This window comes from Vombatus ursinus, unplaced genomic scaffold (genome assembly GCF_900497805.2).
Source record: "Vombatus ursinus unplaced genomic scaffold, bare-nosed wombat genome assembly UNPS02014799.1, whole genome shotgun sequence".
Taxonomy (NCBI): Eukaryota; Metazoa; Chordata; class Mammalia; order Diprotodontia; family Vombatidae; genus Vombatus; species Vombatus ursinus.
In genome coordinates, this window is record NW_020954577.1 from 26,360,728 (window position 1) to 26,373,344 (window position 12,617).

The window sequence follows — 12,617 nt, forward strand, 5'->3', positions numbered from 1 at the left end:
ATATATATATATATATATATATATATATATATATATATATATATATACAACTTTTGGAAATTGGAGTTAAGTGACTTGCTCAGGGTCACACAGCTAGAAAGTGTCAAGTGTTTGGTCTGAGGCCAGATTTGAACTCAGGTCCTCCTAACTTCAGGGCTGGTGCTCTGGCCACTGCACCACCTACCTGCCCCAAAACTGTCAGTATTTTGCCCAAAAGGATCCTTATGTATAGATTAGTGGCCTCTGTTTCTATTTGCTTTTAATACTACTGGTATAGTGGATGGTCAGCCTTCCAGCCAGAAAGACTTGGGTTCAAGTGTTTCCTCTGACATGCATTGACTATGAGTGATCTGCAGGCAAGGTGCCAAATTGCATTTGTAGGAGTCACCTCTCTGGGGAATTCTATATATGGTGAGATCATAGGTCCAGTTCCTATCCCTGTATCATCTCTATCTGTCTGTCTTCTCATCCATCCATCCAGATAAAAAAGCAGCAACTTACTGCATTCATCAGCTAGAATTCACTTGTGACAGCAGTGTAGCCTAACCAATAGAGAGCTAGATGCTGAGTCCGCAACATTTGGCTACAAATCTTGCTTCTGACCCTATCTGACCCCCGGGAAGCTGTTTAAACCTCAATAACCCTCAGTCTGTTCTTCTGCAAAATGGCCACCATCTTTGGCTGCATGGAGCCCATTGAGTAGCCAAGAAGAGGAAACTAAAATTATGTTATTGATGCACCCAAGGACCCTTTGACCCTCCAAAATTCCCAGCTCCATGTGGACTCCCACCTACATCACAGGGCTGTTGCAAAGATCAAATTGGATGATACTAATATGAATACACGGCATTTATATAGAACTTATAGTTCTATGTAATTTGGTTTGCAGAATGCTTTTATAATATGGTAACTCATCTGATAATGTATGCAAAGCAGTTTGGAAATAAAGACCGTATTAATGTGAGCTGTTACTTTTCTTATTGTTTTATGTAATGATTACTTGGGGGCTATTATTTCGTTGGTATAAGGAAGTCTTCATGAGAAACTCCTCCTACCTATGCATATGACCAGCTGTTCTGAAACTTACTGCCTCTAGGAGTTTCTGGGGCACTAGTGCCCAGGGTCACACAGCCGGGATACATCAGGCGCAGGGTTTGAACCCAGGTCTTCCTGACTCCAAGCAAATTCTCTATACACTCTGCATACTACTTCTGATCATCACATAATAACAGCTGACATTTATTATGGTGCTGCCGGTTGTTAACAACCACCAGTAGACATCCTGGCACTAATACTGGATTATTTTTTTAACCTAAACATCAAAATTCTATTTTTAGGCACTGGAGCAGTCTGGGTTGTCTCCGTGGCCCTGGATGGTGGAACAGGTGGCTTCACACTTTAGTCTTTTTTGGAAATGGTTCAACTAGACTCCTAAAAGCCATGAGAAAAAGACCAGTGAGCTCATAAGACATTCACCTACCAAGGGGCTCATTTGATGAGGGTGAGTGAATGGAAAATTGCACAGCCAAGCTTTTATTTGAAGAGCAACCAGGGAAGCATCTCACACTAAAGCCTATATTAATTAAGAAATAGCAATGGTATTAACAGCGATAATCCTTTGTATCTGTGGGGAGCTATTCGACTCAAGCCAAGGGTGATGCTTCTGGGAAGAGTTCTTCTGGCAACTTCTCCAGCTATTCACCATCGACTTCTGTGAAACAGGAATTTTCCAAATTAGCTGAAAATACACATATGCATTAGTTATTAAAAATAGATGCGGCACAAACTCCACAGAGACACAGTGGACTTTGCTTGTTGCAAGTTCAGTGAACTTTGATACTTTCAGGATCTGTTATTCCTTTAGTGTGGCTATTACCCTCCTCCCTTCGTGGGTGAAGGTTGCAATCTTTCTGGGTCTAAATGAATTGTGTTCAAGAGTTTCTGTGGCCAAAAATCTTCACCTTCCAGTGGCCAAAAATCTTCACCTTCCAGTGGCCAAAAATCTTTACCTTCCAGTGGCCAGTCTGGTGATAAGGCACTCTGAACTGGTCTTCTCTAGGCTAGTCCCCAGACATCAGACACATGGTCTATCACATCTTGGTAGACAGAGCCTGCTAGAGCTTATGCCCTATGGACAGAGCCTTTGAGAACCCAAGTTCACCTCTAACCTCCAATAAGGCACAGGAGGAAAACTCTCATTTCACAGACTTAATATATATAAATTGTTTGCATGGCAAAATCAGTTCTGGTCATAGGACACTGGCAAGATTATCTGTATTTTTATGACTATCATTTCTAAACCACAATTGCTTAATTCAACAGCAGTCATCGCCAAAGAGCCATGGGTTGGAAGTCTATCTTGAGGATGAAAGGAGAAAGAAGGTGGTGGCTCTCCAGGGTAAACTCTTTCTTCTGAGGCAGATAATATGGCACAGTTGTGAGACAACAACAAGAAAATGTAAAGATGAAATAATAACAATTGCTAGCATTTAAATAGTGCTTTAAGGACCTCATTTGACCCTCATGACAATTCTAGGAGGTGGGTGCTATTATCGCCCCCATTTCACAGATGAGAAAATTGAGGCTGAGGGGGGCTAAGTGACTTGCCTAGGTCACACAGCTGCTCTCCAAGTCCAGAACCCTCAACTACTGGGCCACCTAGAAGCCTTGAAACTTACCTCTTTCTTCTCAGTAGAATAGGGATGGGCTATGGGTACTAAATGAAGCATACATGATCAGATGTGGTCAATATGGGCTACACTTCATTGCTTTGTTACCAGGGAGGTATTATTGGGCAGTGATAGAAATGTTTAAAAAAAAAATAATGAAACTTTTTTTAAACAAAGGCACTGCTCCCCTTTCCCCAGATTCTCAGTTTCCTGATCTATAAAGTGAGGGGGCTGAACCCTGGGGCCCCTTCCAGTTCTAGACCTATGATCCTATGAAAAACAGGAGGATCTTGAAGCTTTCTGTGTGTTTCTGTAAAGAACTGGCTGGAAAGCAGAGCCCTAAATCATGCCACTATGGTTTCCACACTGGAATAAACAAATACCTGCTTCCTTCTCTATCCAGAAGGCAGTGATAGGACACGATGTCTTTCTCCAGTTGGAGCTTGCCGGACAACAGATGCTCGCGGTCTTTTTGCTGCTGCTCGGTTTCCCTTTGGATTTCCCCAAGCTCCGCTTCTAGCTTGGCGATAACAGAGCCCAGGTTCTGGAGCTCGATGTCATGCCAGTGCTTGGCATCATACAATGAGTTCTCCAGACCTCTTTTCTAGGAGAAGAGAACATTTGGAACATTGTGCAAAAGTGGGTTTGTATGATCCACGGCCTTGGAGTACCTCTCTGGAAGAATGTTGGTAGCATAAAGGCAAACTTTTGTTTGGAAGGAATGTGGGTCTTTGAAAAGCCTGAGCCACATCCCAAGGGCAATTCAGCTTGCCCTTTTCCTCCTATTCAACTCTGGGTGCAACTCATCCATCATGTGTAGCGTTTGTCTAAGACATATGTAGTGATGGATGAGCCCAGTGGGCTGCATATCCAACCACATGTCTGAGTCTCGATAAGAAGTAGAGTAAAAAGATACAATTAAAAGAAGGTAGGACCAGTGACAACGGACAGAGAAGAGTCTTCAGAGCCAGAGTGATCCGAGTACAAATCTTGCCTCTGGCATATCCTGACTCTGTGACCCTGGGCAACTTACTAAGTTTCTCAATGCTCTAGGCTACTCTTTAAACTAAATGTTACAGAATAGTTGTTTATTTGCATTGATGAAGAGGTGAGTTCCTCACTCACTAGGAGTTCCTTACACTAAAGATACCACAGGTCGATCAGTAGTCAATAGGAGGGCTAACAGCTGTACAGACTGCCTGATGCAAAGATACCTCCATAATATTAAAAATGAACAAATGAAAAGACATTTATGAAGTGCTTCCTATATACCGGGCACTATGCTAAGCACTGAAGATACAAACATAAGCTAGCAAAACAGTCCCTACCCTCAAAGGGCTTATATTCTAACAGGGAAGACAACATACATAGAGAAATGGTGGCCAGAGAGGACTGTTACACAAAGGGAGGGGTAATGGCTGGGGTCATAACTTGAATGATTGTTGCCATTTGCAGCAATAGACAGATAACATAGAAGAGGAGTCCTAGCTCCTTGGATAGATCCTCATGGCAGATTTATGAGAGACCATTGCCTATAGCTTGTTATGTGTTACACGAGACTTCTCCTCATTCTTCCCAGTGAGCACCTTTTCCCTCAGCAAAGGATAACTTAGCATTTACTTTGTATATATTTTGTATAGATTTATTTGTGGATATTTTGTATCCTCCCAGTAAAATGGAGGCTCCTTGAGTGCAGGGACTGTTTTTTTGTTTTGTCTTTGTATTCCTAGTGTCTAGTAATAATAACACATAATAACTAATATAGCACTTTGAAGTTTTACAGAACTGTTTATATGTATTATCTCATTTGATTCTCACTACAGTCCTGGGAGGTAGGTGGTACTACCATTCTCATTTTACAGATGAGGAAACTGAGGCAGACAGAGGTTAAGGGACTGCCCAGGGTCACACAGCTAGTAAGTGCCTAAGGCAGAATTTTAATTGAGGTCTTCATGATTCCAAGTCCAGCACTCCCACCACTAGTGGACCTAGCTGCCTGGTATGTAGCAGGTATTTAATAAATCCTCAGTCAATCTACAAGCATTTATTAAGCATCTACTACATGCTGGGCACTGTGCTAAGTGCTAGGTATTCAAAGAAAGGCAAAACAAACAAACAAACAAATAAAAAACAGTTCCTGCTCTCAAGGAGCTCTCAGTCTAATGAATTATTAAATCAAGTTAAAATGTTTAGTACTAGCTACCTGGGAGCAGCTGTAAGTAGCTGCTGTTCAGTAGAGGCAGGCATATCATCTTAACTTCAGCTTCTCTAGATGCCATTGAATTAGACATCAGAGCAGATCCTGGGTAATTTTGCAGAGGCAAAATGAGGCCAACAGGACAGGACTCTGGATCAGGCTTTTTAATAGAACTGTATCCATAACAGGAGCTAAAAACCAATTCCTGCAATGTGTGTGGCAGAATTAGGCCACCCTGAACTTGAGAAACATGTTCTGATCTCCCTGGGCTCTCCCCTCAGCTTTTTGTTTTTTAAAGAATTTATTAACCTGTGGGTGGTCGTTCACATTGGATGTGTGTATGTGTGTGGGGATGTTCAGGGAGAAACTTGTTATTATTATGATTCAGTAATCTAAAGGTCTTTCTATTTCCTCAGTTTACCTCCATCACAAGCCCTGCAATGTTTGCATTTAGCCTGGACCGACACAGGGAGAAGTCATGAGAATTGCCACTTGCCACTTCATTTAGTGGAAAGAGCCTGAAAGACCAGGGCTCTGATATTGGCTCTGTTTTTCACTCCCTGTGTGACTTTAAACAAGTCACTTCATTTTTCTAGGCCAATGAGACAACTGGGTTAGGTGATCCTTTCTGGTACGAATCCAAGGTGGCATGCCTCTCCAAGTTCTCTCCCTCTGAGATCAGAACCAACACGTTCATTCTCCCCTCAGAATTGGAATCCAGTTCTACCATGGTATAATTTCTACCTGGGGGTTAATAGGAGCTCTGCCATGGATAAAGGAACATAGGATTATAAAATTTTAGAAGTGTAAGGGGCCTCAGAGATCAACTTTTCATTCTGTAGATGATGAAACAGGGGCCGAGGAAAGACCCAAGGAAATGTTTATAGTCACCTAGCAGGTGTTTACCTGCTAGGACCATAGGCTCATACTGAAAGATGGCCCTTAGAGGCCATCTATATCCAAACCCTTCATCTTGCTGAATCTCAGAGAGTTGCGATGACTCGTCCAAAGCCACCATCTTTGTAGCTTCCTTAACTGTGACTGGAATAATAGTATATGGGTAAAATGCTGAAATTGTGTTCAAATCCTGACTCAGACACATTAGTAGCTTATTCTTTATGAGTCCCAGTTTTCTTGTTTGTAAAATGAAAGGGCCTCTCAGGCCCTTTCCAGGCCTAAATCCATGAACCTATGGACTTACATACTGATTTCACCCTCAGGACCAAAAATCGGGTGTTGAGAAGGAGCTTGCAGAACTCTTAAATCTTCTCTCCCCCCATCCCCCACCTCCTTCCTTCTCTCTCTGAAAAGGTTTCTGTGGTTTCTGGCCTCGTGTTACATTCCTGATCTCAGTTGACTGAACGCGCAGCTTAGGAGGCCTTCGACATCATTATTAGGGCAAGGCTGCCAATGTAAACGTGGCTGTGTTCACCCAGGAGGCCTAGAGCCTTCCACGTTATTCAGGCAATCTTGCCTGCTGTTCAAAATGAGGCCCCATCAGTGATAGAGATGGGAAGATCACATATGACGGCTCAAAAGTTATGGGACTGATTGGTTCCTATCCAGTCTCTCCCCCACTCCCCTGCTGCCATTTTTGGAGGCAATCAGGGTTAAGGGACTTGCCCAAAGTCGCTGGATTTGAACTCAGGTCCTTCTGACTTTAGGGCCAGTGCTCTATTCGATGTGTCACCATCTGCCCCCTCCTACTCAGTCTTTTATTTTTTTTTAAGCCTTTATGTTTCCTATCCAGTGTTAATCAGGATTCCTGAACTAGGAGTCAAAGAAAGGCCCTAATACTTGATAATGTAGCCTTAGGACCAAAGCTGTCAGAGCTAAAAAAAAAGAGGCAAACTGTAGCAAAGAGAGTGCATTAGACTTGCAGTCAGGAGATCTGGGTTCAAATCCTGCCTCAGATAATTGCTAACTCTATGATGAGGAGCCAATCACTTAACATTTCTGAGACTCCTTATTTGTAAAATACATATTATAATAATATTTCTCCTCCTTCACAAGGTGGTGGTTCCTTTGCAAAGGTAAAAGTACTATAGAAATGGGAGTAATTTCTAGAGAGCTTCTGTCCCCCCCCAATTTTTTCCTTCTTTTAAATATCCTAATCCTTAAGAGCCTGCTACTCTAATGCATTATCCCTAAGCTTTCAGTATATGGGGAGGTTTCTTTTCCCATCAGCTGTGTGGCTGACACTGTATTTACAGCTGTTTTCTATTAGACAGGAAGGAGAACCAGGGTCTGGTGATGTGAGAGTAACTGTAGCTGCCTAGTCTCCTGGAGCTACCACAGTCAATCATCAAGCATCTTATTAACCATTGAACATGTGTCAGGCACTATGCCAAGGGCTGGAGATACAAATATAAAAGTGAGATTGTCCTGGCCCTCAAGGAAGCTTCCATTTGAATAGAGGGAGTGGTAGCCAGGGAAGGAAGTTTTAGTCTAGGCAGTCACAGGGATGGCAATAGATTGTCGCCTCCTTTCCAGTGGCAACAATGTTGATTTGATTATTCCTCCCTGAGCAAGGGTGGGGAGAAGGGGAACAGGACCTATGCTGTAGCAGGGCAGATGGCAAGACGCCCATATTGGCTAGGCCTTGGTGGTCTCATGGATGCCAGAATGGGATGAAGCATAGACCGAGGTCAGCTTCATGTGGAGGGCTAAGGTGAGCCAGTCGATTTACTGTCCTGACAAAATTTTCACATCTACCTTAGAGTTCAGAGTCTCATTCCCCATCCAGGAAGGCTGGTTTAGATCCCACACATCTTGTGGCAACCGAGGGAATTGCCTAGATTAGCGCTTAGCACCTAGAACAGTGCCTGACACATATTAACCCCTAACCAGGGGTGAGGAACCTGTGGCCTCGAAGCCACATGTGGCCTTCTAGGTCCTTGGGTGCGGCCTCTTACAGAACAAATCCTATTGAGATGGACGGTTACTGAAAAGGGCTGTGGTTCCATAGGGTGCTGTCTGCAGTTAATTCAGTATTTCCAGCAAATAATGGATAGAGGTGGCATTGGGTGTGGGTCATGCAGGAAGAGAAGGTATGAGATTGATAGCAGGGCTAGTTCTTTAAATGCTGGGGGTGATATTGCATCACGAACTAAGCACCTCCCAATGGTATTGATCTGAGGCCCATTTCAGTGGGATAAAAACTCCCTTGGACCACCTACTCCAACTACGGGAGCCCCCTTATCTGGTAAACAGGAATAATAGTAACATCTTAATTAACTTACATTATATATGAATACATTAATTAATACATATCAACGATATATAATCCATCCTCATAGGACTTATGGGAAGCAAACACTCTGTAATCCTTAAAGTGCTATGTTGCTATGACTATTATTGCTGTCATTTGCCATCAGTAAAACAAAACAAAACAAAACCAAAAACAAACATCTCACCAGAATTGAAGGTCAAAGTGGTGCCACTTTTGATGAAACGCCAAGCTAGAGATGTCTGGGTTTTTTTGTTTTTTGTTTTTTTTTTTACTTAATATTGTAATAGAAGAGACACAAAATGCACATAATGGAGAGAATGCTGGACTTAGTTCTGGGAGTTCTGGGTTCAAATTCTGAGTTGGATTGTTCAGTTGTTTCAGTCATGCCTGACTCTTCATGACCCCATTTGCAGTTTTCTTGGCAAAGATACTGGAATGGTTTACCATTTCCTTCTCTACTTCATCTTATACTGAGACAAACAGGGTTAAGTGACTTGCCCAAGGTCACACGACTACTAAGTGTCTAAGGCCAGATTGGAACTCACAGAGATGAGCCTTTCTGACTCTAGGCCCAGTGCTCCATCCATTGTGCCACTAGGTTGTGTGACCATGGGCAAGTCATTTAACTTTTATGTGGCTTCATTAACTGTGGTCAGGTGGTGTTCTATTTGGTGTAGGGAATTCCCACACTAGAAGTTCCTTACTGCTGATGAAATCATAGCTCATAGGATCATAGATTAACAATAATAATAATAATAACAGTTAGCATTTGCATACCACTTTAAGGTTTGCAAAGGGTTTTACATTCCTTATCTCACGATCCTTACAATAACCCTGCTAAATAGGTGCTATTATGATCCCTATTTCTGAGATGAGAAAACTGAGTCTGAGATGAAGGGGAGTGACTTCCTCAGGGTCATATAACTGTTAAGTGTCCAAGGGATGATTTGAACTCAGGTCTTCTTAACTCCAAGTCCAACACTTTGCTACCTGCCTAGCTGAAATGGACCTTAGGTGTCTCCTAATCTAATAATCTCATAATTGTATCTACTTTCCAGAATTGTGAGGATGAAATAATATTTACCAAATACTTTGCAAACCTTAAAGTGTTGTACAAATACTAGTCATTGATCCAATTTCCTTACTTTACAAATGGATAACTGGTGCCCATAAGGCTTAAGTAACAAAGCCCAATGTCACACAGCTGGTAAGTAGCAGGGACAGAATTAGAATTCAGATCATTGGATCATAGTTTTAAAGCTGGAAAGGACTCCACAGTTCAACATCTTCATTTTACAGTTGAAGAAACTGAGGCCCAGATAGGTTAGGTCACATATCTAATAAGGTCAGAGTAGAATTTGAACTCACATCCTCTGATTCCAGATTTAGCATTCTTCCTACTAAAACACCATGATGATCCTTAGGCACTTTGCTTAGGCTAAATTAGTAACTGAATCATTAATTCATCTCAGCTATCATATTATTTACCCTACTATATGCCAGGCACAGGGCTAACCACTTTATCATTATTGTCTCCCTTGATCCTTACAACAACCCTGAGAGGAAGGTGCTTTGATTACCCCCATTTTATAGCTGAGGAAACTGAGGTAGGCAGAGGTTAAGTAACTTGCTTAGAGTCATATAGCTAGTAAGTGTCTGAGATAGTATTTGAACTTAGGTCTCCCTGACTCTAGGCCAAGTACTCAACCCATTATATCACGTAGCTGCCTCTAGTCTAGAAAGACCCTGGAATCCTAGGGCTTGAATTAAAATCTCAGGTCTTCCATTTACTATCTGTTTGACCTGGAGTTCAAATCCTACCTCAGACACTATCTAGCTGTGTGACCCCGGGCAAGTCACTTAACCCTGTTTGCCTCAGTTTCCTCAGACCAAGTTGGTCTCTTAACTTTTCTGTGCCTCAGTTTCCACATCTGTAAAACAAGCAGTTCAGATCTGATATCCTGTAACATCCTCTTTAGTTCTAAGTCTGTGATCCTATAAATGGGAGATGCCATCTGTCAGACCCACTTGTAGGTAAATACTCATGTAGTTCAGATAATATTTGAGGGAACTACTATTCTCAGGAGAGACAGTAATTAATCAAACTATTTAGTTCACCAGGACCCCCTTACTAGCCAGAAGGCTTATTGTGTCCTTGCACTGAAATGGAAATTTGCTGGGGGAAAAAATGTACCTCTCAGGTCACTAGGAGATAACAGAAAGGAGATGAAGACTGGGCAGAAACATTTCCCATCCAGTAGCTGCTTACCAAGGTTCTCAAGGACTCCGTCTCCGCTTGAAGGCGTTGAATATCACAAGCAGTATCATGAAACTCTGCTCTGAGGGCTTCCACCAATTCTTCCTCTTGGGACCGAGCTGTCTGGACCACTTGGGAATGCTGTTGCAGACAAAGAAATGCCAAAGGGCCCATATTTGAATGGGGAATTGAAAGCCATCTTCCCTATCCTTCCTTTCAGACCATCCTCACTTCACCAGTAGGAGAAAACAGAGAGTTTTTGAAATGGATTTTAAATTGATGGTCCCTCTTAAAAGAACTAGAGGAAATGTCTTATCAGCAAATGCTCTCACCAACCAAAAGGTGCTACATGACATTTCCATTCCCTCAGAATCTTTAAAAGTTTTTGTGCATTCAGTTTATCAATTGGTTAACAAGCATTCATTAAATTAGTTATTATATTTGTAATTTATATTAGTTCATGTATTGATTATATTATTAATATGCTTTATTATAATTACTATAGGCTAGCCTCTGTACTAAGTGCTGGAGATACAGTTAGGTCCTGATTACTGGGAATAATGTCTCCCCTGAAATGTTTCCATTATTTGAATTTGCATTGCATCTTTTCATTGGGCTGGAACCAATTACCATATTTTACGTAATTATAACTTTGAATTGTGTGAATTTTTGAATACAAGCAACCACTTCAGGGGGGTGGTTATATTTGTACTAATTGGGACCTAGCTGTACAAAAAGGGGGTGGGGTGGGGCCAAAAAAAGTGCCTGCCCTCAAAGAGCTCACCTTCTAAGGGGGGGAACGATGCAAATAATGAGGTACATACAAGATATGGAAGGTGATCTCAGAAGGGAAGGCAATAGGAGCTTGGGGAGACAGAGAAAAGCATCCAGCAAAAGGTGGGGTTTAATGAAAACTCCGTGGCATAGTAGAAAGAGCAGTAGTTTTCAACTCCAAGGACCTGGGTTCAGATCTTACCTCTGTCATTTCCTAGGAAGTCACTTAACTTCTCACTGCCTCGGGATCCTCACTGAGGAACTATATGCTACAGTGGAGGGCAGCTAGGTGGTGCCATAGTGCATAGAGTGCTGGGCCTACAGTCAGGAAGATGAGTCTTCCTGAGTTCAAATCCAGCCTCAGACACTATCTAGCTGTGTGACCCTGGGCAAGTCACTTAACCCCATTTGCCTCAATTTCTTCATCTATGAAATGAAGTGGAGAAGGAAATGGCAAACCACTCCAGTATCTTGACCAAGAATCCTCCCCAAAAAGGGGTTGCAAAGAGTTGGACGTGGCTGAACAACAACAACAACATGCTACAGTGGAAAGAGTAGTGAATTGCGAGTCTGAGGACCTGGGTTCAAATCCTGCCTCTGCCCTTCCTACATCTGTGATTTTTTTTTTTTTGGCAATTCTCTTGACCTCAGCTTTCATATCTGTAAAGCAGGAGTTGGACAAGATGGTCTCTAAAGTCTATTTCAGCTCTAACTCTATTATTTTTGTATGTTCCATTTCAACTCCAGATCTCCAGTTCTCTACCCATATAGCTATAGGTGGGTGCTTAATAAATGCTTGTTGATGTATTGATCTTGCCACAAATCATCCTTAGAGCACCCACCATATGCAAAGCTGTAGGGATACAAATACAAAAGTGAGATGGTACCTGCCCTCATGGAGTTTCTATTCTTTAAGATATGGACAAAAATCACTGAAGATGAGAGGACTGGAAGCTTTGAATTATTCTGGTGGAAGAACTACCTGCTGAAATAATGAACTCAGCCAAGTACTGAAGCCACTATTATAAATGCAAGGATCATACCTTCCATCCCTGGCTACTTATTATTATTATTAGTAATATCATTAATTTTTGTTTTTTCTTATGTATATACATGTTGTACCCCCTTAAGGAGAATTTAAGCTCCTTGAGGGCAGGGGCTGTTTCATCTTGACTTTGTAATGCCCACACCTAGCATAGTGTCTGGTACATAGTAGGTGCTTAATAAATGTTTTGTTGTTTGATTGATTGAGGGTATGTGCAGGGGCAGACACCCCAAATAAAGTTGGTTGGGTAAATAACCATGGTTTCAGGTCACTGGGCAAACTTTTTAAGGAGGAAACTGTCTATTGTGGCTTCCTTCCCCACTGTGGAAAAGCCGTCCATGAGACTGATTTTCCTCTGGCAGATTCTATTATGTCTCCGTGCATAAAGTATATATATGTGTGTGTGTGTGTGTGTGTGTGTGTGTGTGTGTGTGTGTGTGTGT

The 12,617-nt window shown here is 42.0% G+C and overlaps 1 protein-coding gene across 1 annotated transcript in view; it reads right to left on the reverse strand.

Moving 5' to 3' along the window:
* The window catches only part of BFSP2 (beaded filament structural protein 2), a 119,329-nt gene that overhangs the window by 57,183 nt on the left and 49,529 nt on the right, over positions 1-12,617 (reverse strand). The window contains exons 6-7 of the mRNA XM_027871935.1: positions 10,368-10,496; positions 3,053-3,273 (exon numbers count right to left, since the gene is read on the reverse strand). Of these exons, the coding sequence (XP_027727736.1) occupies positions 3,053-3,273; positions 10,368-10,496 (350 nt within the window). The remainder of the gene's footprint in view (positions 1-3,052; positions 3,274-10,367; positions 10,497-12,617) is intronic.